This window comes from Loxodonta africana, chromosome 4 (genome assembly GCF_030014295.1).
Source record: "Loxodonta africana isolate mLoxAfr1 chromosome 4, mLoxAfr1.hap2, whole genome shotgun sequence".
Classification (NCBI taxonomy): Eukaryota; Metazoa; Chordata; class Mammalia; order Proboscidea; family Elephantidae; genus Loxodonta; species Loxodonta africana.
The window spans coordinates 131,060,350-131,084,922 of record NC_087345.1 but is presented as its reverse complement, the minus strand read 5'-3'; the positions used below and the strand labels follow the sequence as shown (position 1 = coordinate 131,084,922).

The following is a 24,573-nucleotide window of genomic DNA, read 5'->3' as shown; positions in this document are numbered from 1 at the left end:
ATTTGTTTATCCATTCATCTGTTGGTCGGCACCTAAGAATACAGTTTTACGAAGTAGAATATATTTAAAGCCCATTTTCTGGGCACATTTTTTTTCATGTTAAATAAGGACAATTGCAACAATCTAGCTACCTATCTCTTGACACTCTAGCTCACTTCTGCCACTTGTTACCATCCTGAATCAAACCTGATCACGCCACTATCCTGTTTTTAAAAGGTTCCATTGGCTTCCTATTACCTCTAGGATAAAATGCCCACTTCTTTTAAGACCCCCGATAAATCAATATCAACTGATCTCTCTAGTCTCACTTTTTATCCCTCCTCTGTACACTGTTCATGTCTTTTCAACGTTCAACTTAGTCTTACTCTCTTGGCACTGGGCAAAATTGGGGTCTGCTTCCACTTTTTGTCCTAGGCCTCACCTATATTTTTTCATTGCAATGAGACAAAAATATTAGAGTATAAAGAATCAGAAACCAACAACATATTTCCTGCTCGTGTCTTCCCCATCAAACCCAATGCTAGTGGTATTTGGTTATTGCACTGCTTCTGGCTCATTGCCTGAAGGTGGGCTTCTCCATTTGTCCAAACAGACCCGGGCTCCAAGTTGATATAGTGCTCTTGTCATTGGGTGTACAGTAGAGAGATAACAGGTGCCTTGTATAAGAGTGCCTGTGGGCATGGCTGGCTCCAGTTCTAAGGATGGAGTTTCTCTGATTTTTTTTTCTAAATCATGTTCCTCATTTATTTTTTGTCATGATATAAGATATGAAATACAAGATACTAAGTTCAGTTTACAATTCCACCACAAACACTGATTGCTTTGCTAAAGTCAATAGGCCGATTGGGGAAGCAGTGAAATGTTACAATGAAATATATAAAGAAAAAAGAAAAGGACTATACAGAAAACTCTCATGGATTTTCTGACTAAAAATGCCATTCCCATTTCCAGGGATAACCCAGATGATCCAAAACCTTCCACAAGTGGAGTTACTACCGCAGTTGACAGAATGCCAACATTGTCTAACTCTTCTTCATCGTTGGGGAAAATTTTTATGATTTATGTCTTTTTTATGTATGTATTAAAATATATCTATAAGTTTACATGTAATGTATCCAACCCCCAACACAAATAAAGATTGGATTTATAAACATACTGATACTAAAAGGCAATAATAATGAAAACTAAAAAAAAAATGGGGTATTCGATTTACGTCAGAACCACTTATGACAGAGGCGTCGGAATGAAACCCCGTGGTAAATCGGGGACTACCTGTATGAGAAGTAGAAAACAGCTAACACTGCTTTTGTCAGCTCTGGTCAACAGAGTCAACAGAGAAGTCAAAGAAAACAATCAGTGAAAGGAATCTGTTGGATTTTAGCAGGAACAAAGCGTTGGTGACCCAGCCCTTTCATTGCAGCCAAGCTGTCATAACCCAGATTTCAGTGGGTTGAGGAGTCAAAAAGGGATGTGCGGAAGTGAATGCAGCTTGTGGAGATAATGGTTTCAAAGATTTGTTGGTAGTTTAAGTGAGATGTGGGATTGAAGGTAGTTTTATTTTGTTTTAATTCGGAACTAAAGATGTTTTTTAAATACTGATGGAAAGGAGCTAATAGAGAAGAGAGGCTGACAATATAGGAAAGAGAGATCATCCTGACAGTGAGATGTGAGGGGGTAGGAGAGTACTCAATTAACACAGAGTTGTAGGACTCCACTTGTATTGTATTCAGAATAAAGACTCCCTGCCTAAAATGTCTCCCTTCTAAGGAGGTGCCTTCTTTTCTTTAGGGTAGTGGTTAAAATGAGCTAGACCAAGCTCAGGCTAGAGTGAGAAGAACTGAGCTCTGGCTGTATTTATTTTTCATGGGATTTCAGGCAAATCATTTAATGTCCTTGAAATCCAGTTTCCTAATCTGTAAAATGTCAATAACAATATCTCTACTGCCTGGCTCCCAATATTGCTTCACATAAGATGGTTTATTTCCAAGCATTTTAAAGAAATTGTATAGATTCTTAATAAAATGTGGTTTCCCATTACAATGGTTAAAACATGGACCTTCAAAACATAACCACATAGTGAAGAAAAAAATTAGAGTAAGGGTGATTTATGTATAGCATGGATGTTTCTCACGTTCTCCTGACATGAGCAATGTTAAAGGTTTCTGCTCTAGTGAAATTGAATGGTTGCTATTTTAAAGCAAATCTTTCTAAAATACAAATAGCTCAAAGATACTAAATCACTGAAGGGGGGAAGCACTTTTAAGAGCAGCTTTATTATTAAGAGCGAGGGATCTTGAGTCAGAGAGTTATAAGCTTTATAGGGCAAAAACTATTGATTTTTTTTTGAGGAATATTTCAGTAGCCATCAGTAATTGGAGGTTCAATCACACAGCCAAGAATGAAAGCAGGAGTCAGGCCAGCTATCACCTCACAGATCCTCATCAGTGAGCAGGCACTAAAGAGGCATGCAACATGCCCAGCTCTCTGGGCTTTTTTGGTGTTCTGGAAACATCTCTTGCGAAAGGTTTATCTGAAGCAAATGCAATGCTTTGTTGTGACAAAATTTCGCTAATCATTCGTTGGAATCAGGTAACTAAAAATCCCACTGAATCAGTGGCATGGGGTATGAAACCCTAAGTCCCAGACCTCTCTAGATTTCTGTACTTTGTTGCTGCAAGGATGTGGGAGTCTCCACAGTATGCTAGCCAGTCCATACTTTCCGAATGCCACTAATTTCACCAAGAAAAACCCATTACTACCATCTGTTATACTAAATAATAAGTCTCTAATTCCAACATAAGGAGTCCCTGGGTGGCTCAAATGGTTGAGCACTCAACCACTAGCTGGAAGGTTGGCAGTTTGAACCCACTCAGAAGTGCCTTGGAAGACAGGCCTAGAGACTTGCTTCTGAAAGGTCACAGCATTGAAGACTCTATGGAGCACCGTTCTGCTCTGCGCACATGGGGTCACCATGAGTCGGAATTGACTCGACAGCATCTGACAACAAGAATTTCAACTTTAAAAATAAAAACACAATTCCCTGTGCTAATTAGCAAAGAAACTGGGGTGAATGGGTAATAAAGATAGCTGAAACATTTGTATTGTGCCTCTGCAGTGTGATGACTTTTTCAAGAAAATGAGGGAGGACCCCCGGAGGGTGGCTTCTTGATTAGGGCAGCTGACTGATCCTAATATTGCACTACCCATGGTCAAGGATCTTAAAATAATAACACATTGTATCATTCCATACTTAAATATGCTTCTTAAGAAAACAAAACAAAAAAAAATTGACCAAAATAACATTAGCACACCTAATAAACTAACCATAGTTTCTTAATATGATCAATTTCCATCCATATTTCCCCATTAGTTAAAAAAAGTCCTTCGTCTCTGGCCTATTCAAACTTAGTTGCAATCTAAGACCACGTGTCACATCTGGTTGTCATGTTCCTTAAGCCCCTTTTGACCTTCAACTCTCCCTTTTCTGATGATCTGTGAACAACCTGAAGGGCCTCTGATAGTTATTGACTTTATAGATTTGCCGAATTTTTTTTTCCCTGGAGTCGTTTGGCTTATTCCACTACCCCCCAATTCCTCTAAACTGGAAATTTATAGTCTAGTCTAAATTTTGATTAGAAGAATTTATAGGTGATGATGCATAACATTTCATTTGTCTTTCTGGGGACAGTAGGTCATCCTACAATGAGGAGTGTCCCAAGATATGATGTGGACAGCCTGATTTCTTCATTGTAAAGTTATATTCTTTTCTTCCTGGGATCATACTGTTTTCAGTGATTACTGAACAAGTGACACCCATTACCACCTCCAGAGGAGGAGTCCCATCACATGGAGTATAGAAACTCATTCCATAGCTTGCAAGTATCAGGATTGTCAAGAGATACACAACTCACACAGGTATTGGATGGAACAACATTTTGCTCACATAGAGAAGAGACAGAGAAAACCAGCTTTAATAGTGGGCATTAGTCACCCATGGCCAGTGAGTCTTGTTCCACAGAAGACACAGAGAGATGGTCTGCATGCACCTTTCCCTGATCCTTCTTGCTGGGAACAGGTATAGCAATGCGATTGGCCGGGTGCCGAATTATGCACATGCTTAGCTTTTTTTTTTTTAGCTAAGCAGTTTCTGGGAAGGTTGACTTGTGTTCAGGACAAGAGGGGAAGTACGTGTTGATAGGCCACTATCTACTATGGGATGTGTTTTGGGTTAAGATGCCCCAGAAAAGGAGTCAGGTCCCCTTCACATTCTGTTCAAGAAACTAGGCCAATATCTGGTCCTAAACACAAGTTTCATTCATGGGTCATATTGCCCTCTTCCATGGTGTTACTTTGACACTAGTATAGGAGTTCTTCTACATTTATTAGTTACAAGGTTTTTTCTTGTACAGTTCTAAGTGGAAAGGTAAGATAAATTCATAAACCTATACTTTCATTTATTTCTACAATTGTTATTCCATATTCATGATTTTCTTAGCATTTGTACCCAGTTCTCCATCCTGGCCCATTTCAGTTGCTCTAATATGCCTATGAAAAGATTCCTAGGTGGCACATCAATTCTTTTGATGATTGATTTGACATGCCACCTAGGAACTTTTTGATGACTTTAAATTATGGTGTTGGAGGAGAATATTGAATATACTGTGGAGTGCCAGAAAAACAAACAAATCTGTCTCGGAAGAAGTACAACCAGAATGCTCCTTAGAAGCAAAGATGACGACTTTGTCTCACGTACTTTGAATATGTTATCGGGAGGGACCAGTCCCTGGAGAAGGATATCATGCTTGGTAAAGTAGAGGGTCAGTGAAAAAGTAGAAGACCCACACTGAGATGGATTGACACAGTGGCTGCAACAATGGGCTCAAGCATGGCAGTGGTTGTGAGGATGGCACAGGACCTGGCAGTGTTTCGTTCGGTTGTACATAAGGTCAGTCTCTATGAGTCAGAATTGCCTGCATGGCACCTAACAACAACAACAATTTCACCAATGAAAACTCATCAGACATTTATTCTGATAATTAGTAAAGTCTCTATTATTGATGTGAGATAAAGATACTTGAAGTGCTGCTAGTAGCTGATTCCAAACTCCCCAGGTCACCAGGCTGATAGTAAATCCATTTCAGTTATAATTAGGCCCCCTCTCCAGGGTCACTTCAGAATTTGGGTGTATCACCTTGAAACTTGAGAAAGTCATTATATTTCCAGTCCATCATGGCAATGAGTTATTCGTATTATTTATTACATAGCATTATAATGATCTAAATATGCATTTTTTCTTACTCTGCCATGAGTTTCTCTAACAGAGGAATCCCATTTTATTCAATTTTGTATGATAGCATGAAATCTAGTGCCTGTCACATAAAAAAAAAAAAATAGTAGGTACTTTGTTAAATGCTTGCTGAATGAATCCTCTTGGTCCGGGCGATAAACTAACTAATGATTTGAAAAAAGCATACCCACCCTTAAAATACCTTTTCCATCATGATTTCCCGATGAATAAGAAAACAGAACGAGAGCTAAGTGGCAGAATATATTATAATTCTGTTGACTTTTTTCTTTTAGCCACATGCCTGATTTCTTCTTTGTTCCATGCCCTGGCTTGGTGCTTATTTTAATGGTTATTAAACTCTGAAAATGGTTTTCCCTTAACTTTTTTTTTTGTAGTATCAGGACAGGCCCTCTTGTCTGAAGTGAGTTGGAGAGGCAACATGGTTTGAGCTTAAACCACTGCCGTCGAGTGGATTCCGACTCATAGTGACCCTATTTACGGTTTGAGCTTACGACTGTGGATTTAGAAGCCAGACTTCTTGGTACTGAATTCTTGATCTGCCACTTACTAGCTGACAACCTAGGCAAATTCTATCTCTCTGTGCCTCGGTTTCCTCATTAGTTATAACTCTATAATCCTTTTCCATAGGGTTAATATCCGTTAGGCATGTAGAGCAGAACATGGCACAAAAGTGGTGGCTTTTATCATTTTTATTGGCCAGCCTGGACACAGAGCTAAACGTTGCATCAACTTCGAGGCCCTTCCAAGTTCTTAGCTTTTAATATCCATGCTCACTTTCTATCAAGATAAATTGATATTGCAATTTTAGTGCCAAATTAAGAGTAAGACTCCTTGGACTTTCCCAGAGGATCTCTTGGCTCTGAATCCTTATGCTTTAAGTTCTTTCCTACTACTTTACAAACTCCTCCTGAAGCTTCTGCCTCCTCCTTCATATTATAGATGATTTCAGTACTTACCACAAAGAAAATATAAACTAAATATTATTAGAGCTCTTATTTCTTCATCTGAATATCTTTATACCTAGCCTTTGATCCTCACTCAAAGTCCCAGAAGAAAGATCTCCAATATATAGGGCCCTGAGCCCTATATATTCTTTCTTCTGAGAAAATTTACTCCCCTTCAACATATTCAGTCTCTCATCTGTTATTGTACCTAAGACCCAAGATTAACTGATTACTTTTTAAGAATTTATTTATTATTGTACTTTAGATGGTTTATAGAACTAGCTTCTTATTAAACAATACACATATTGTTTTGTGACATTTGTTAACAACCCCATGACATGTCAACACTCTCCCTTCTTGACCTTGGGTTCCCTATTACCAGCTTTCCTGCCACTCCTGCCTTCTTGTTCTTGCCCCTGGGCTGGTGTGCCCATTTAGTCTTGTTCTGTTTTATGGGCTTGTCTCATCTTTGGTTGAAGGGCAAACTTTAGCAGTGACTTCATTACTGAGCTAAAAGGGTGTCCAAGGGCCATATGTTCAGGGTCTCTCCAGTCTCTGTAAAGCCAGTAAGTCTGGACTTTTTTTGTGAGTTAGAATTCTGTTCTACATTTCCCTCCAGCTCTGTCTGGGACCCTCTATTGTGTTGCCTGTCAGAGCAGTCAGTGGTGGTACCTGGGCACCATCTAGTTGTGCGGGACTCAGCCTAGTGGAGGCCATGGTAGTTGTGGGCCATTAGCCCTTTGGACTAATCTTTCCCTTGTGCCTTTTGTTTTCTTCATTCTCCTTCACTCTGGATGGGGTGAGACCAGTGGAGTATCTTAGATGGCCACTCACAAGCTTTAAGACCCCAGCCGCTACTCACCAAAGTCTGACTGATCACTCTTATGAGTCAATGGCAGATTTGGCTCTGAGGACACAGAACTCCCATTTCAGTTCAAGTCCCAATTCATTATTCTGCCTCCCAATGTAACCTATCCAACTTTCTATTTCATCATTTTCCTTTAATGTGGAAAGTCTTCTCTAGACAAGTCAGTCTTATTTTCTCCTAAATTCCATCCTTTGGCTTTTTCTTAGGGTAGCCCCATTACCAAACACGCTTTATACCATCCTAGTACGTACTTTCAATACTGTTTTCTTTTCCAGTACTTGCTTCTTTTCCGGCAGCCCCTACTTGAAGCCTCCTTAGACCAACATCACTGTAATGTTTTTTGTATTCTGAAGACCCTCATTCTTTGATTGGTCTGAATTTTTATCTCAGGATTCTATTGGGAATTGTATGCATATATAATTAATGCTTATTAAATGAATGAGGAACCAGTGATAAAGGTTGACCAGAAAAAGAGTTTATTCACCAAATCTTTAGAAAGACAAAACCCTTTTCCTCCATATTCCACAGGGACTGCAGCAAAGCAATTTTTGTTGCTGTGATCTTCAAGCATTTCCTTGATCTGTGACAGTGAAAATAAAAGAAAATTAAGATGAACTTGGGTTTTCTGAGCAGTAAATATCCCTTCCCTTATATCTGGGTAGCATTGTGCCTCATGACACCCAATTAGTACAGTAGGAAATGAGGCCCATTATAGATAACTACCCAATAAGCCATCCAAAGAATTGTCTGAGGTTTTTCAGAGTCACTGATGCTCTCCCAATAAATGCATTTTTCTACAGTAATATGTAGTGTGAGCAATATGAAGTCTATGAAAAACATTTGGCAGAATTCTATGAAGGTGGAGATTTGAGGGACAAGCCAAAGGGTTCTGACTGCATTTAGAAGGAGTGCTAATTGCTTACCTTTGCTGCAGGGAGCGTTGTACTCAGCAATTGCAAACTCACCTGAAAAAAACAAAACAAAACAAAACAAAAAACCCAAAAATCATTAGGTGAAGGGAGAGGGAAAGCAAACATTTGCGGGAGACAGGTCTGTGAAGGGACCTTTATTGTACGAAGAATTGTGTCCTCTCAGGAACGTCAGTATCATTCGATTCATTGCTTGCTGCCTTATATTGTTACCTTTTAAAATAGGTCGTGTTTCCCTTTAGCCTAAACTTTTGGAGGATAATTCTGATGTTCTACTTTTTAAAAACTCATATTGTCCTACAGATGTTTTGCATTAGCAGTTGATACATTTATGCTCTAGTTAGTTTCTACAATGCGTGTACAGAAGACAGAGAACCAGACTTTATGGAGATAAAATGAAGTGTTAAGAACATCTGATGTCATTAATCACCCCAACACATCTATAAAATCAAAATTTCAGTTATTAGGAATTTAGTTTCCATGTGAAAGTCTCTTACTTACCTGTCTCATAGTAATCATAGACTTTCACTATGGCTGGTTTTAGATCTCTTACTGGGATGTCCTGCACAACCGTGAAGGACAAGCTCAATGTCTGATTTGTCACCTAGAAAGGAAAAAGGAATTAAATGACCTTTCAGGAACCTTTGTTTGCTCTTCTTTGGCTAAGTGTAAGTATTCATCTGTTTTGGGGGAAAAAAAAAACTTTCTTTTTTATCAACTAACAGCACACTACCGAGTACCCAGTGCTGTCGAGTCGATTCCGACTCGTAGTGACCCTATAGGACAGAGTAGAACTGCCCCACAGAGTTTCCAAGGAGCGCCTGGTGGATTTGAACTGCTGACCCTTTGGTTAGTAGCTGTAGCACTTAACCACTATGCCACCAGGGTTTACAGAGCCCTTAAATTGTACAGAAAACCCATAGAGTAGATGGATGAGAAATTCCCCAAATTGTTTCTTAAATCACTAAAAGAACTCGTATAGCCCCATAAATGCCAGTGCATGGCTCTGTTCATAGGGGATGAACAACACGTTTTTATTGGTTGACTGTTGTTGCTAGGTGCTGTTGAGTTGGTTTCAGCTAGTAATGTCCATTTTTAAATATCCAGAGATTTGGCACAGTTTCACTCCTCTATCTTGTAAAAATACTGTGCTGACCCATTACAGCATTAAGCCTCATAAAATTTGTAAACTATAGTATCCATTAATATAGAAATGAATAAACTATGCTATACCATATAACTATAAAATCTGACTTATTGATTGGACTGGCCTTTTTATTTTATGGTCAAAATCCTTGTTCAGATTGGCAGTATTTCCCTCCTTTTATATGGATGTGATATGGTGATGTTGATATAAATAATTTTCAGATGGCCTCCTTTGAGAGATTATTATCTATATTTTTTGAACCTAGACTGGCAGGGCTCTCACCTCATCCAGATAAATCAAGACATGGTTATTGCTGACTTCTGTCCGGCTCACATGGTTAGATCTTTCAAGCTGAAAAAAATTAAGAAGTCACAAATGTTACTCAATAGACGTAACCCTCAGGGGACCCAGGGAGAAAAGAGTTTTTATTACCAAAATAAGCTTGAGGATAGAATTTTTTCAAAAGTTTCTTGTAAGTAAAGACAGTAACGTGAAAATGTAAAATGAAAAGTAATTTAAATGAAGGCTTTAATATTAGTGTGGCACATGGCCTATGTGTAAAGATGATTTATCTGATGAAAAGGGAACTAAATATTCTAGACTCGGGAATAACTCATATTTTAAGGTTCAATTCGCATTTTATTCCTCTATGAATGAGGTTTTTTTTTTTTTTGCTGTAACATATAATGATCTCGTTTTTTCTCTTAACTTCTTTAATACTCATAGTTTATGTCAATTTGTCATTTTTGTATTTGTTTTTCCACTGGCTCAAGCGTATAAGCTTTATCTTCTTAACAAGATCCTAAATTCTATGGAAGTAGGAACCCACTGACATTTTCTTCTAGTTGTCATGGCTTCTAGCAGAGTGCAATGCAAGTGGTGGGCGCCCAGACAAACACGCTAAATTAGATTTCCGAATTTGGAGAAAGTATAATTCTTTGATAGAGGCTGACTTGGTAGTATTTTAATATTAGCATTTTCTTAGTCTATGGATACAGGAAACATTAAATAAAACAGGATTTCCTGGGCTTATAATAAACCTACCTCTTTCACTGTTGGTTTCAGGGGAATGAAACCAGATACCATCTTTACATCAGCAATCACCATGTTGGAGACAGGGCGGCTTCCTGTATAGCTGAAAATCCAAGGAAGGAAGGAATTAGGATTTTCTGTGTTATTAAACATTCTCTTTTTTTCTGTTCACAGTAAGCACCCAATAGTTCTGGAAGGCGCATGTAAAATCTTCCTTAATATCTTACCCCAATGGTTTGGAGAACTCACCCGTGCATTTGAATTGTCAGGGCTCTTGTTAAAGCCACAGAGACCAGGCCCTACTTCAGACCAGCTGAACCAGAATTTCAAGTGTGTGGACCCTGAGAATTTGTGCTTTAAGGAAGCTTTACAAGTGATGCATAGCCTGGGCCTGAGACCTCTAATCTGTGCCAGTTATTTGTTACATACATTTTATCCTGATGTTTTTCCTGGATATTATCTCCAACCCCGCCAAAACCAAACCCTGCTGCCGTAGCGTCGATTCCGACTCATAGCGACCCTATAGGACAGAGCAGAACTGCCCCATAGAGTTTCCAAGGAGCACCTGGTGGATTCAAACTGCCGACCTCTTGGTGAGCAGCCGTAGCACTTAACCACTACGACATCAGGGTTTCCAATCAAGTTGTATTATTCTTTGTAGATAGATACTTTTTTTGGTAAACCCAGTAACTACTTGAATATTGTCATATACATTTGCATTTACCTGAAATAATTATTTTATGTATAAGCTGAGATTTATTTATCGCCAAAAGGAATTCTAACCAGGGAGTCACTGCTTCCTTCTATTCAAGCTTTTCAAGAATTCTCCAACCCCATTTTAGATAGACCAAGAATACTATAGGATTTCATTACATTAGAAGGAATTCAGATCAGAGATAAGGGATAACATTCTTTATTTAGTTATTATTTAGAGGAAGTATTAACCTTTCAATAACGAGGATGAACAATAACAGATCCTGGGGGGTGGACAATGTAAACCCCTTCTTTGAGAAATTCTACTGTGTCAATTGCTTTTTCAATAAACATAATGCAAAGGTTTATTGTCACACTGCTCTACTAACTGAGAAGCTCCAGTCAGTAGATTGGTTGTTATTCTCAGAATTGGGTGATACAGTCAGAAGGTCTTACCTGACATTCAGTGAAATCTGGAAGCTGGTGTGAGCCTTGGGTCCATCACAAGTTGGGGGCAGAGTCTGTACCTCCAAAGCAAATGGGAATACCTCCTTCTCTGGGAGAACATTGTATTTCAAGGATGTCTGTGGAACATCAGAGAAAAAAATCTGTTTTCCTCCCTTCCCCAGCATTCCTTTCACCTTCCTTGATTCTGATTTGCCCTATCACTTGCCCAGTTAGGATTTTTCCGTGAGAAGGGTTACTGTGGACCCTCTGTACCCATCTCTCCCAAGAGTCTCACCAGGAGGTAGACACATCTGCTTCCTGTCACAGTTGCAGTGTACTCCCCAGGCACTTTTGGCAATGAGACCTGCTGCAGTAATAGGAGGTTGTTATTGTCCACTTGGAAATTTCTGGAAAAGGTCTCTGAATCCTGAATGGCCACTTGTGCAACATTTCCAGTCCTGGAGTAAGTGGCTGCTCCATATCTGGACAGGGCATGGAGAGCCACCACTGTGTCCTGAAGGAGACAAGTGAGAGAGCCTGCTCAGGTATGACACGCCTTTGAGGACTGAAATTTTCCCCAAAGTCCTGTGTTAGCTACCACAAAGAAGTTTTGACTTCTTTCTTCCCTCGCTACTTAAATTACTATTAAAACTGATTATAATCTTTAAAGAGGTGCCAGAACCATAACATTTATATATTATTTTATTTCTCAGAAAATTGTTCCTTTTCTCTCTATAAACATATGTGGGATGTGGAATGTGGGGGAATATATGTGAGTGAGGATTATTTCCTAGCATTAGCCCTTTGCCTCTGATATCTTAATTAACAACTAAACCCTGGTGGTGTAGTGGTTAAGAACAATGGCTTCTAACCAAGAGGTCGGCAGTTCGAATCTACTAGGTACTTCTTGGAAACCCTATGGGGCAGTTCTACTCTGTCCTATAGGGGCGCTATGAGTTGGACTCGATGGCAATGGGCTTAGTTTTATGGTAAGACCTGCCACCACTCAACCAAAGCTCAATCTTCCCAAATTCAACTCTGCTCTGTTGCTGAGGTCAGTGCCTCGAGAGAAACCAAGGTCCTTAGCAGTAGTCATGCTTCAATTTCTCCAAAAGAAATAAGATATGAATAACTATAATTATCTTCTGGATTTACTGACATTTTTATTTAGCTCTTCTTTTTTTCTTGGAGTATTTCCTGTGCTTAGTGATTCCCCCTGGTATGTTATATTCTCGATTGTCATCAATACGGAGCCTGGGTGACATCCTTCAAATAATAGATTCCTAAGAAATAAATGGTAGTTGTTTTAATGAAACTAGTTATTTTTTTTCCTATTCAAATGGAAAAACAAGGGATTAAACACAAGGGAAAAAGGATGGGTTGCCTATTTGCCCCACTTTCTTCCTCTTTTAGGACATATACGCTTATGCCTAAATTATCTGAAGATAAACATTTCTGTCATGCACATATAGAAATTGATTAATTTTCTAGATATAGGATTATAAAGTAGGGTCAGGAGGTTGGATGAGTATAGATAGTTCTTATGCTCCTGATAAACGAATGTTTGTGTATTAAGAGATGGATAGGGAAAGTATACAATGTGTCAGCTTTAAAAGAAGCCGTGTAAATGGGATCTAAGAACGGAGAGATTTGCAAGGAGACATTGTTGGGTTTGGAACAGAGCTCCCGGGAACAGTTTGAAAAGGACTCTTAGAACTTGCAAAAGAATTGTAGATTTTCTTATTCATTCTGCTATGGCCATTGGGCATAGGGTCTTGGTGTTCCACTACGGCTCTAGGGAGGTATACTTGTTGGAAACAGCAGACTGGGTTAATATCACTGGTTGGGAGCCAGAATTTGAAGAATTTCCTTTGTAGTCCTCTTTGACTTTCATTTTCCCTTAATTCTCACTCTCTTTGAATACTAAGACTCTCTTCCCCATTTCAAGTTATTCTCATCTTCAGTTTTTCTTCTTGCTATGTGATTATATCTTGTTCAAACCTTTTGCTACCTGAAACTCAAGTAAAAGGTTCTGGCAAACCACAGACCTGGGTGGAGGCAAAGCCTCCATTGGAATTCTGTTGCTTTGTGATCCACTTCACGATGCGTAATGCAGTATTCAGTTCCTCTGAGGACGGGGCAGGCTGGGCGGTGAGGAGAGCGAGGAGCACATAGGACGTCATCTCCACCTCAGCAGAGGGAGCCTGAGGATGGTAGAAAGGCTCCACTGCTGCCTTGGGTTTCTGAGCTCGTGCCCAGTGCATGGAGTCACCTGGAGGTAAGAAAAAGGGATTTCTAAGTGTCTACCATTTCATATTTAATTTAAGGTGAAAGTAGCAAAGCCAGAGCTGAAATGAGGGCTGCTTTCCAATTTAATTGCTCAAACCTTATATACTAGATAGAGTCCTGGTGTACAATGGTTAAGAGTTCAGGCTGCTGACCAAAAGATTAGCAGTTTGAACCCGCCAGCCTCTCCTTGGAAACCCTATGGGGCAGTTCTGTTCTGTCCTCTAGGGTCGCTATGAGTTGGAATCAACTTGACGGCAATGGGTTATATACTAGATGCTTTTCCTTCTATGCAGATCTTAACTTAGTGTGTTTCGGCAGGGCTAAGGCAAGTAAGGAGTCTCTGGGTGGTGCAAACTTCAGCTACTCACTGAAAGTTTGGAGGTTTAAGTCCACCCAGAGGTTCCTTGGAAGAAAGGCCTGGAGATCTACTTCTGAAAAATCAGCCATTGAGAGCCCTATGGAGGACAGCTCTCTGACACAGACGGCATCACCATGAGTCGGAACTGACTCAACAGCAACTGGTTTTAATGTTGCTGTGGCCAGAAGCCTAGAAGCACCTGTGTTTTCAAATGTTTGTTGTAGTTGAGTTGGTGCGAGAGAGAGATGGTAGAGAAAGCTCTCTCGCTAGTTGTGGGCATTTTCTATTTTTTATGTTATGTAGACTTGGTCTGGGGTTTGTTGTTTCCTACAAAGCCTGTCCTCAGAGATTGCTTGTGAGGATCACAGATGGCACCATTAACTAATAAATGTTCGCACTCATTAGATTGGAAAAAAAATACAATAATTATCAAAATGTCAAAGGCTGACAAGTGTGTGAAATAATGGGAATGGACAGACACTGCTGTGGGAAGTAAATTCTTTTTGGACAGCAGTTTGACAATATCCAGCAAAGACGAAGATGTGCTTAGCCTACTAATGAGCCGGTTACACTCCTAGAAGTATAACTTAGAGACACTCACACAAGTTGTACGAGGAGACATGGACATGAGCGTTCATTGTGGCATTGTTTGTAACAGCAAACAATTAGAAAGAAGGAAAGATCCATGAGGAGAGAACTGACATACAAATTATGACATACTTAATATAACATTGTCATGTTATGTAGCAGTGAAACTGGATGAACTAGAGCTACGGGATCTATACAGGGGACTCTCATGAGCACAATGTTGAACTTCAAAAACAAAAAGGCAAACAAAAGAAAAACCAAGATGCAGGAGACCCAAGAGTATGATACTGCTTATCTCAAGATGAAAAGCATGCAAAAATTCTGAATATTATATATATATATATATACATATATATAGTAAAAATATAAAGAAATCTATGGAAATGGTAATGACAAATTCAGGATAATGGTTACCTCTTGGGGTAGAAGGGATACAGAGGGAATTTTTACTACATTCGTAATATTTTATTTCTTAAGTTGGGAAAGAGATATATAGGCATTTACTAATTTATTCTTTATGCCTTTTTTGAATATCTGAAATATATTTCACTATATCTTAAAAACAATTATGACACTGGTAAAAGAAGAAAAGTAGAATATGTTTTGTTGGACATATTATCATTTGTATTTTATTTTCTATTTCTTCAATCTTTCATATAGACCATGGTACACATAAAGCATTATGTGAATATGAGTAAATTTGCCAACATTATTGGTCTTCTGAAATGAGCATAAAATACCAGAATTTATCCACGTGATTATATCCACCAATTATTCCTTATGCTTAAGATGCTATGTTACACCAAGTAAGGGCTGGGTATGTAAGAAGAACAGATCTCTTAGTAATGATAGCCAATACTTCTATAGCACTTAGTATGTGCCACACATTCATCTAAGAGCTTTACATGTATTGAGTCATTTTATACTCAGAGCAACCCTATGAGGGAAGTACTATTATGATCCCCATTTTACTGATAAAGGAACTGAAACACAAACAAATTAAGTGACTTGCCCATACATAGTAATTTTTTTAGGGCTAGGATTCACACCCAGGCAGTCTCCAGAGGTTGAGATCCTAACTACTACACTATATCGCATCTCATCTCTTGATGTATTATTTGATTAAGAAATCCTAGATTTTATAAGGAGACAGACAAAAAAAGAGAAGGGAGAGGGATCACAGGAGGTAGGAGTAGGGTTTTTTTTTGCAGTGGAGTTCGTGATACAGAGGATGTGGGATGGCAGAAAGCCCTCAGCTTGTTATGCTCACCTTCGTTCACAGCTTCCTTGTCAAGTGACTTGAGTATCTCATTCCTCTTGTCCTGGTCATTTGCCAGGGCAAAAGCATAGGCCAACAGTGCCTTGGTGTAGACATGGCTGCTGTGGGCTCCATCCTGGGCAGACTTCCAAGCTGACTCCAGGCAGAACAGGGCATTGCGGACAACAGGGTGCTGTGAAGGGAGAGCAAGGGTGCTCTGAGCTCAGTGAACAGGGATGCTGTCATTTCTAGGTAAACACACAGAACTTAGCAAGGAGGCAATGATGTTTTTCAAATGCATTTGTTCATCTATCCTCAATCTTATGGATGGAGAGAATAGCAATTTTAATTTGTTATTTTCACATTGAGGTTGTTGATGATTAAGTGGTAGAAGTTTCAGTGTCCATGCAGAAGACCCTAGTTCTATTCCCGGCCAATGTACCTCAAGGATAGCCACCATCCGTTTGTCAGTGGAGGCTAGTACGTTGCTATGATGCTGCAAAGGTTTCAAGGGAGCTTCCAGACAAGATAGACTAGGAAGAAAGGCCTGGTGATCTACTTCTGAAAAATCAGCCAGTGAAAACCCTGTGGATCACAACAGTCTGATCCTGTTGTGTATGAGGCCGCCATGAATCGTGGTAACTCAATGGCAGTTAACAACAACATTTTTAAATTAATAAAGTTGAAATAGAGGCTATGTCTCTAGAATTCATCTTTTTTTTTTCCGTGATGGGGGTGGGGGTGGGGAAGAAATAGCCTAGGGGTACCCCTGGGAAAGTGTAAATCTTTCCTGATGAACTGACCAAATTCTCTACTCATCTGGGAAACATTTGGCATTGCACAGAAAGAAAGCTGACACTTGGCTTTTAGTAAGGTGATATTTCAGACAGAAGGTCAGCAGTTTCTTTACCTCCAGAACTATGTATGCTTCATCAGGGGAATGAGATGATACCTACAGTGACTGGGAGAGGAATCTCCAGAAGGGCAATGGTGATATAGGCAGACAGGGTCACTTCATCATCTACTCCACCCTGTAAACATGAGAGAGAGAAAAAGAGAGATTTGAGTAATTCAACTTCTGAGAATGTTCTCAATCAGCTCTTTCTATTCTGCTGGTTATGGAGTTTGCCCTTCACCATATCCGCTACCATGGGGCAAAGTATCATAACCAGCCTAAGTACCATCCCTCCTTCTTGGTGCTATCCAGGTTTTATTTTCCGCTGATACCTTCCCTTAGCCCTTTCAAGGCCGAATTATTTTTCTACATGTCTCATTCAGAGACTACTGGGACATACAAAACCCAGTTAAATGCTGTGCTTTTTGGGTTTTGTGGGCTGACAATGCCCCTATTCATAGTACATGCTGCCGTCTGATCACTGGGAAACACGAGTCCCACTTCTCTTCTTTGCATCTTGAGATTCTCAGGCTGCTAATGTCTCATCTTGGGATGCTAGTGCTGTCTGAAGGGGACACGTAAAAGAAATAATTCAGCGTGAAAGCCTTCAAATTAACTGGGCCTGGCCTATTCCGTAGGCAATGAAAGGGTTAGAGACTCTTCTCATTACCCTTGTAGACATCACCGTGGCAAATCAAGACTAGCTTCAGGAAGAGCTCACCTTAATGGCATTGTTGAGCAGTGACCCGGAGCTCCTGAAACAGCCATTGTCTTTCTGCTTCTGGGAGAGCCAGGTGAGAGCTTGGGTGATGTGTGTTTCATCAATGAAGATGTAGCGTCTAGCCTGGGCAAAAGTCTTCAGTACAAAAGCTGTGAGCCTAAGGGGACAGAAAGAGTGGGTTGATGAAGATATTTATGTTGTTACAGTGGTAACTGGCTTTGTCAGACACTTCTTACATTCGTGTGAATCCCCTAATAGAAATTCTTGTGTACTGAGAGCTCCCATCTCCCTTAATCCCACTGATTAATCTGCTAGTTCTACGATTTCCTTCCTGACTCACTTTCCCATTGCTACAGGGAGCCTAAGTACTTCTATTTTTACTGATTTTTCTCTCCTCATTAGACATTTCCTTCTGTAGATAGACTTCTGGTATGCAGCTCTTATGTGTAATAGCTTCTTCTAGTATTTCTTTGCTTTAGAGACTTGATACAATGTTTCATATCATTGCCTTCTTCTAATTCCTTTCAGTGAATTTATTCTCAGTCAAGGTAAGTATGATCTAAAAAACAATCTAAGCTGAAGCTGATATAGTTTATTAACAAATTGGCAATATGTTCACTGGCCATGTCATAAAACAAAACAAAAAAACAAACTCTTGGTTACGGGAACTATTTTAGAAAGAATACCTTATTAACAAGATTAATTTGGGGAATAAGTCTAATATCCAGATATTTGAATCTCAGCTTTTCTGCTTGTTACTTCATTAATCTTGGTATATTTATCTAGCATAACCAACTCCAAGTCTAATAATACATATCTGATAGGGTTGTCGTGAATATAATTATGGTAAAGTATTTATATAAAGGGCTGGCACAAAAATAATAGCTTGAAAAATTGTCCTTCCCTTACCATGTATTCCCCTGGCTCCTGCCATGTTGCTCCCCAAAGGTGCTATAGGAACCATCATAGTGCTTATAGTTCAGCTGTCTCTGGTAACCTGGAATGAAAATGTTACTGAAATAACATGACAGATGAATGTGCATGCTTAGGCTGGAGACATTACTAAAATGCCTTGGCTGCCTTTGTGACCTTTCCTAAATTTTGTTGTCAGGTTAGAAGGTTCTGAGCCCTAAACATTTCACTGGAAGTTGAACAGTGGATAAAACCAAACCAAACCCGTTGCTGTTGAGTTGATTCCAACTATTAGCGACCCTATAGGACAGAGTAGAACTATCCCGTATGGTTTCCAAGGAGCGCTTGGTGGATTCAAACTGTTGACCTTTTGGTTAGCAGCCACAGCTCCTAACTACTACGTCATCATGAAATGAATTACCATAGTATTATTACTTAGGGATGAATAATAACTGAAGTTTGTCGAGAAATCCAGAGGAAATAACATTGTGAAGTTTTTACTCACTCATTCAGTCACTCACCAGTGATGAGGTAGCCAATCGCCTTGGTCTTCATCTGTGAAGTCAGCTGCTGTGTTTCATTCAGGTAATCCAGAACATAAATGTCAGGAGCAAAGAGGACCATATTCTGTTCTCCACAACCATTGGGCATCTGGAGGAGATTTTGTGTGTCTTTCATAGCAGAGCCTAATATGTCTCCTATGAAATGGGGGAGATGAGAGATCACAAAACCTAGAGTTTATAATCTATCACAACCATTAAGAACAAATGAATAATAAACTGAGGTAGGGAAATGAAGATTTTTGGGAAAGGTGAGTCTTCCAGGGACAGAAGTATGGGTAATAAACAAGCCCAAAAAAGGAAAGAAGGAAAAAGTTAAAATTACAGTTGTTATTTTGAGTATTTATAAAGAAGAAATATAGTGGAAGGTATTAACGCCCAAGTCCCCTAGGGGCTGGAGACTCACCCAAAACTGAGATGGATGCTCGGGCTGATTCTTCCACAACATTTGGTGGCACTTTCAGGGATATTTCAGACACCCCAGTGCCTTGAGAAAGAAACAAATCAGCCATAATGAAAATCGTATCTGCTACATAACTTCCGGATATATAGCTGCCAGGGCCCCTTCTTTCTGAAGAGTTCTAGGACTATGCCTTAGATCCAAACTCCTCTTGAAAAGTTGTCCCTCTTTTAATATTCTAGTTTTTCATATCTTGGATGGTTAGGATTCTGGAACTTTCAGACCATGTCTCCCCTATAGACCTGTCTAATCTTTGGCTAAAGGGTGAACTTCAGGAGTGACTTCAGTACTGAGTTAAAAGTGTGCCTGGGGCCCATACTCGTGGGGTTTCTCCAGTCTTTGTCAGGCCAGCAAGCCTGGTCTTTTTCCTTTTTTTGTGAATTTGAATTTTTTTTCTACATTTTTCTCCTGCTCTGTCTGGGACCCTCTATTGTGATCCCTGCCGGAGTAGTCAGTGGTAGTAGCCTGGCACCATCTAGTTGTTCTGGGCTCAGTCTGGTGGAGGCTGTCATCCATAAGTTCTTTGGACAAATCTTTCCCTTGTGTCTTTGGTCTTGTTCATTCTCCACAAAGATAGTATTTTTATGGAAGTTCTAGCAGTGAGGGTGGGGAGTGAAGATGGGTAGCAGTTAACTCAGTGAAAATAAGATAATTGCTGCTAATGAGCATACATTTAATGCCATTTTAACCTTAATGAATTACATGAAGATGAAAAAAGGGAAAGTAGTATTTATCTTCATAATGCATCCCTTCCTCATAAAATTAAAATTAAAACCTTTGTAAGAAAACAGATACCAAAACCCAGTGCCATCGAGTCGATTCCGACTCATAGCGACCCTATAGGACAGAGTAGAACTGCCCCAGAGAGTTTCCAAGGAGCGCCTGGCGGATTCCAACTGCCGTCCCTTTGGTTAGCAGCCGTAGCACTTAACCACAAACTTAGAAGACAAATAACCAAGTGCAAGAAAAATACTTGTAACTTATAAAAAATCAGCTCATATAAACCTGTAAGAAAGACAAACTTCCAAAAACATGAATAGGCAAAGGATATGAAAGCAATTCATAAACGTACAAAAATAAGCTCATCCTCACTTGTGATTAATACAAATTAAAACAACGACAACATATTTTTATGCAAATTATTGGCAAAAATTAAAAACTTTGATGGTAACAAATGATGGTGATTGTGCACGGAAATGTATACTTGTGGAAGTATAAATGCGTTTAGGTGATAAAGAGGGGGATTTTTTAGTTCTTTTAAAACTAAGAATATGCATAGTGCCTATGACTTAGTGGTTTCATATTTTGGTATCTACTCTAGCTAAAACTGCTTATGTATGCAAGGAGGCTATTATTATTATTATTTTAACTAGCAAATAGTTAGACAAACCAATATGGGAATGACTAAAAAACAAAGCAGAACTGTGGTATATTGAGAGTATGGGATATTATTTAGCAATTAAAAGGAATGACATTGATCTATCATATAACATGGGTAGATCTCTAAGAGGGTTCCTGATTAAAAAAAAAAAATTTATAGAAGGAAACTTACATTATACCGTTGATGTGAATCACATATACACAAACAGATTGACTTACACATGTAACTTCTAAAGGGACATGGATGATCATGAAAGTATTGACAAAGATTGCAAGGGTGTGACTCTACTCTTTAATATGAAGCTCCGTTTTATTTTTTAGAGAAGAATGTGTTTTTGTATTACACAGGTAATTAAAATTAATTTAATAAAACTACTTGATGATCAACCATAGATACATGAGGGATAAATCAAAATGAAGAATTCAGAAACGGAGGAGAAGCCATGATAGAAGAGTTAGGGTGATGAGCACTAAATTCACTTAAATGTAGAAACAAGGCTAAACAACCAGGCAATTATGATTTTAGAACACATTTCACATATTTTAAGGCATGACAATATTAAAAGAAAAAAAAAAAGAAAACAGAAATCAGTAGGTAGACAGAGAAAGGCAAAGAACATATGATGAAGTTTGACACTGGTTTGGGGTGAGAACCAACTGTAATTTTTTAATGTACTAAATTCTAGAAATGATTTTGCTTTAGACTAGAAAATTCTCTACCAAGATAACATTATGTCTTTTACTTAAAGCTTCTTTAGCCTGTTCTCAAAAAATGATGGATAGGGATTAGGAATAGAACTGGCATTCAACAAATATTCATATGACAGTCATGTTAAAGGCATGACAGCTCATTCTTTGGGCAAAAGCACAGCCTCGTCACCAAATGCTGTTGGCTATGCAAAAATCAGTCTTGTCCTGAATTCAGATATCCACATGTTGTATTACAAAATATTCAAGGCAATATCCACTTCGGCACATGTTCATTTTGATTTTACCCACTTTCTACCTATACCTACATCAAGCACTGGTTAGATTAGAAAGATACTTCGGTGTTTGCACAGGTGCTGCAAAAGATGAAGTCTCAGAATACATGTTGTTGTTGTTAGGAGTTGACTCTGAATCACGGTGACCCCATTCATAACAGAATGAAATGTTGCCTGGTCCTGTGCTGTCTTCATGATCATTGGTACGATGGAGTCCACTGGTGCAGCCACTGGGTGTTTTGAGTTCCTTCCAACTTAGGGGGCTCATCTTTCAGCACTATATTGGACAATATTCTGTTGTGATCCGTAAGGTTTGTGTTGGCTAATTTTTGGAAGTAGATCACCAGGCCTTTCCTTCTAGTCTGCTTAGTCTGGAAGCTCTGCTGAAACCTGTCCACCACGGGCGACCCTGCTGGCAGAGCCTCCAGCATCACAGCAACACTCAAGGCACCACAGTACTACAAACTGACAGATGGGTGCTGACAGAAGGCATGGGTTAGGGATATTCTCCTGATCAAACTACTTGCCTCTCTAAGAACCAGTTTCCTCATTTGTCAAATAGGTGCTTCAAGTCTTACTTACCTCACAGGGAGAGAATAGAATATATAAAAGTTCTTTGAACTTCAAATGTTATACAAATTTTAGTCATTGTTATTTTAATTATGGCTTGCTCTTACCTGATGAACAGATCAGGGAGTTGAATGTTGTTTCTTTTGGTAGTCCTTCAGGCTTGGGGTGGGAAAAGAAAAATGTACAGGTGAGAATGGACTGAGCATTCAGGACATGTGTGTTGATTTGGTCTTTGTCCTTGATTTCTGAGAGATAACTCCAAACCTTGGAATTTTCTGAGTAATTGAAGTGCCTGAGAGTTTATGTTAATGAGATGACTCTTAGGTGGGGCTGGTCAGGCCAGGAAGACCACCAAGTGCTATCTGCTGACCTCAGGGAGGAGGGGGATCATGATTCAATCAATGGGGCTCCAGTGAAGGCTCTGAATACAGAAGCTCCATGGGCTTCCTGATTGACGAAAGACATCAATGCACATGGGAGGGTAGCACGTCCCTTTTGGGGACATGCAAGTGTTGGGAACCCTCCCATAACTTACTCTATGCATTTCTTTGTGTTCTTTTTGCTATAAGAAAATTTGAATAGTAAGTATAGCATTTTCTTGAGTTCTGTGAGTCATTCTAGTGAATTATCGAACCCTAGCGGAGTAGTGGGAGCCAGCACATTAGAAGTGTGTGGGAGGGAGGTGCTAGGAACCCCCAAGTATATGGCTGGCATCCTGAAGGGGTAGTGGGAATACCCCAAGTTTGTAGCCAGCAGACCAGAAGTGAAGGTGTTGTGGGGACTCTCAAGCTTGTGGCTGGCATCTGAAGTCTTGGGGAGACTTGGCAGTCTGGAGGACTGTGCCCTTTAACCTATGAGCTTTGACCTAGCTCTGGGTGGTTAGGATTGGACAAAGAAGAGCTGCAGGTAGAGTTGGTGTCATAACAGAAGTGAAACAGAATTGATTTGAGGTTAATTGCAATTAATTCTTACAGTTTAGTGTCAGGGAAGTATGAAGTGGGATTTGATTTTCCCCATAACAGGGGAACCACAGATTTCTTGATAGTAAAGAGAAGAATCTGAACTAATATTTAAATCTATTACATAAACAAATTCTATAAGCATAAGAAATATGAAGGAGACAGGTTGATAGATGAGAAAGGGAGTAGAAAATTAAGAGCGAGAGAGAGAGAATAATAATATTGGGAAATATTCCATGACCATATATTATTTAGCCTTACTCCTTAACTAAAAGTTGGAACCCCGACTGGGTTCGCCATTGTTTTTCTCTACAGTATAACCTATCAAATAGGTGAGCTTACTTACCTCAACCAACAGGGGCTTGATGATTGTGTCTTTCTTTCCATGTTCAGGAACCACGGTCTCCTCAGTCCCACACAGCTCCTGAGAATTCACTGCCTCTGCGCTCACACTGAAATTCACCCTCCCTGAAAAAAGGGCCAACAGGGATAAGTACCATCTCCCTCTTTCTGCATGCCTCCAAACCCCAAGATTTATAAATGTTCAATGTTCTGTAACCATTTTTCTATAAAAAACAGAGGATCAGGAACGGAAACACCATGAACTAGAGGATAATGATACTGAAAGTCCAATCTGGAGGTGGAGGTGAGGGAAGTGGGGACATCCTTCTAGACATCCTAGAATGAAAGGCAAAGAGAAAATTCTACCATGTGGGGTCTCTGCCTGAGGGAAGGGATGAGTAGCACTGGATATAAGTCTCCCACTGATTTATGCAATCCTTGAGCAGAGAACTTTTTTTTTTTTGAGCAGAGAACTGTATCTAGGAGACTGTCCCTCACCCAGTGACTTCGGGGTTATAGCCCAGGACACGGTTTGCCGCTGATTCCCACAGACGCAGTAAGACTTCTGTTCGCTGTCTACTGGGACAGCTAGGAATTCAGGAGAGTCTTCCAGCTGCACAAGGACCTGAAAGCACACACGAGACAGAGACAAATGAGCTCAGATGGAGAAAGAGACCAAAGAGAGAATGGGTTTGAAATAAAGCATGTTAAAGGATTATATTGATTTTAGATTGTCTAATATTGAAGATGATGTAAAGTAAAGATTGAGTACCTTGTAGGTGGATCTGACACCTAAATTTCAGTATTTTGGAATAAACTGCTCTTTCATGTTTTTTTTTTTTTTTCATGTGCTGGGGCCAGAGGAGAAGCAATGTACCCATGGCATGTTGCCTATGGAAGCTCTACTTTCTTGGCTTAGGATCTTGACCA

At 39.6% G+C, this 24,573-nt stretch overlaps 2 protein-coding genes across 2 annotated transcripts in view; one reads left to right on the top strand and one right to left on the bottom strand.

Annotated features, from left to right (window-relative positions):
- Positions 1 to 968, top strand: part of KLRG1 (killer cell lectin like receptor G1) — a 52,602-nt gene extending 51,634 nt beyond the window's left edge. The window contains exon 6 of the transcript XR_010321913.1: positions 952 to 968. The gene's annotated coding sequence lies outside the window, so the exon portion shown is untranslated. The remainder of the gene's footprint in view (positions 1 to 951) is intronic.
- A 6,626-nt stretch (positions 969 to 7,594) lies between these two features.
- Positions 7,595 to 24,573, bottom strand: part of A2M (alpha-2-macroglobulin) — a 48,364-nt gene continuing 31,385 nt past the window's right edge. Inside the window, exons 20-36 of the mRNA XM_064285180.1 lie at positions 24,142 to 24,268; positions 23,648 to 23,769; positions 22,450 to 22,501; positions 19,356 to 19,436; positions 18,911 to 19,087; positions 18,387 to 18,474; positions 17,478 to 17,634; positions 16,818 to 16,892; positions 15,874 to 16,054; positions 13,417 to 13,640; positions 11,664 to 11,882; positions 11,378 to 11,505; positions 10,241 to 10,331; positions 9,479 to 9,547; positions 8,551 to 8,653; positions 8,044 to 8,085; positions 7,595 to 7,700 (exon numbers count right to left, since the gene is read on the bottom strand). Of these exons, the coding sequence (XP_064141250.1) occupies positions 7,684 to 7,700; positions 8,044 to 8,085; positions 8,551 to 8,653; positions 9,479 to 9,547; positions 10,241 to 10,331; positions 11,378 to 11,505; positions 11,664 to 11,882; positions 13,417 to 13,640; positions 15,874 to 16,054; positions 16,818 to 16,892; positions 17,478 to 17,634; positions 18,387 to 18,474; positions 18,911 to 19,087; positions 19,356 to 19,436; positions 22,450 to 22,501; positions 23,648 to 23,769; positions 24,142 to 24,268 (1,953 nt within the window). The 3' untranslated portion in view covers positions 7,595 to 7,683. The remainder of the gene's footprint in view (positions 7,701 to 8,043; positions 8,086 to 8,550; positions 8,654 to 9,478; positions 9,548 to 10,240; positions 10,332 to 11,377; positions 11,506 to 11,663; positions 11,883 to 13,416; positions 13,641 to 15,873; positions 16,055 to 16,817; positions 16,893 to 17,477; positions 17,635 to 18,386; positions 18,475 to 18,910; positions 19,088 to 19,355; positions 19,437 to 22,449; positions 22,502 to 23,647; positions 23,770 to 24,141; positions 24,269 to 24,573) is intronic.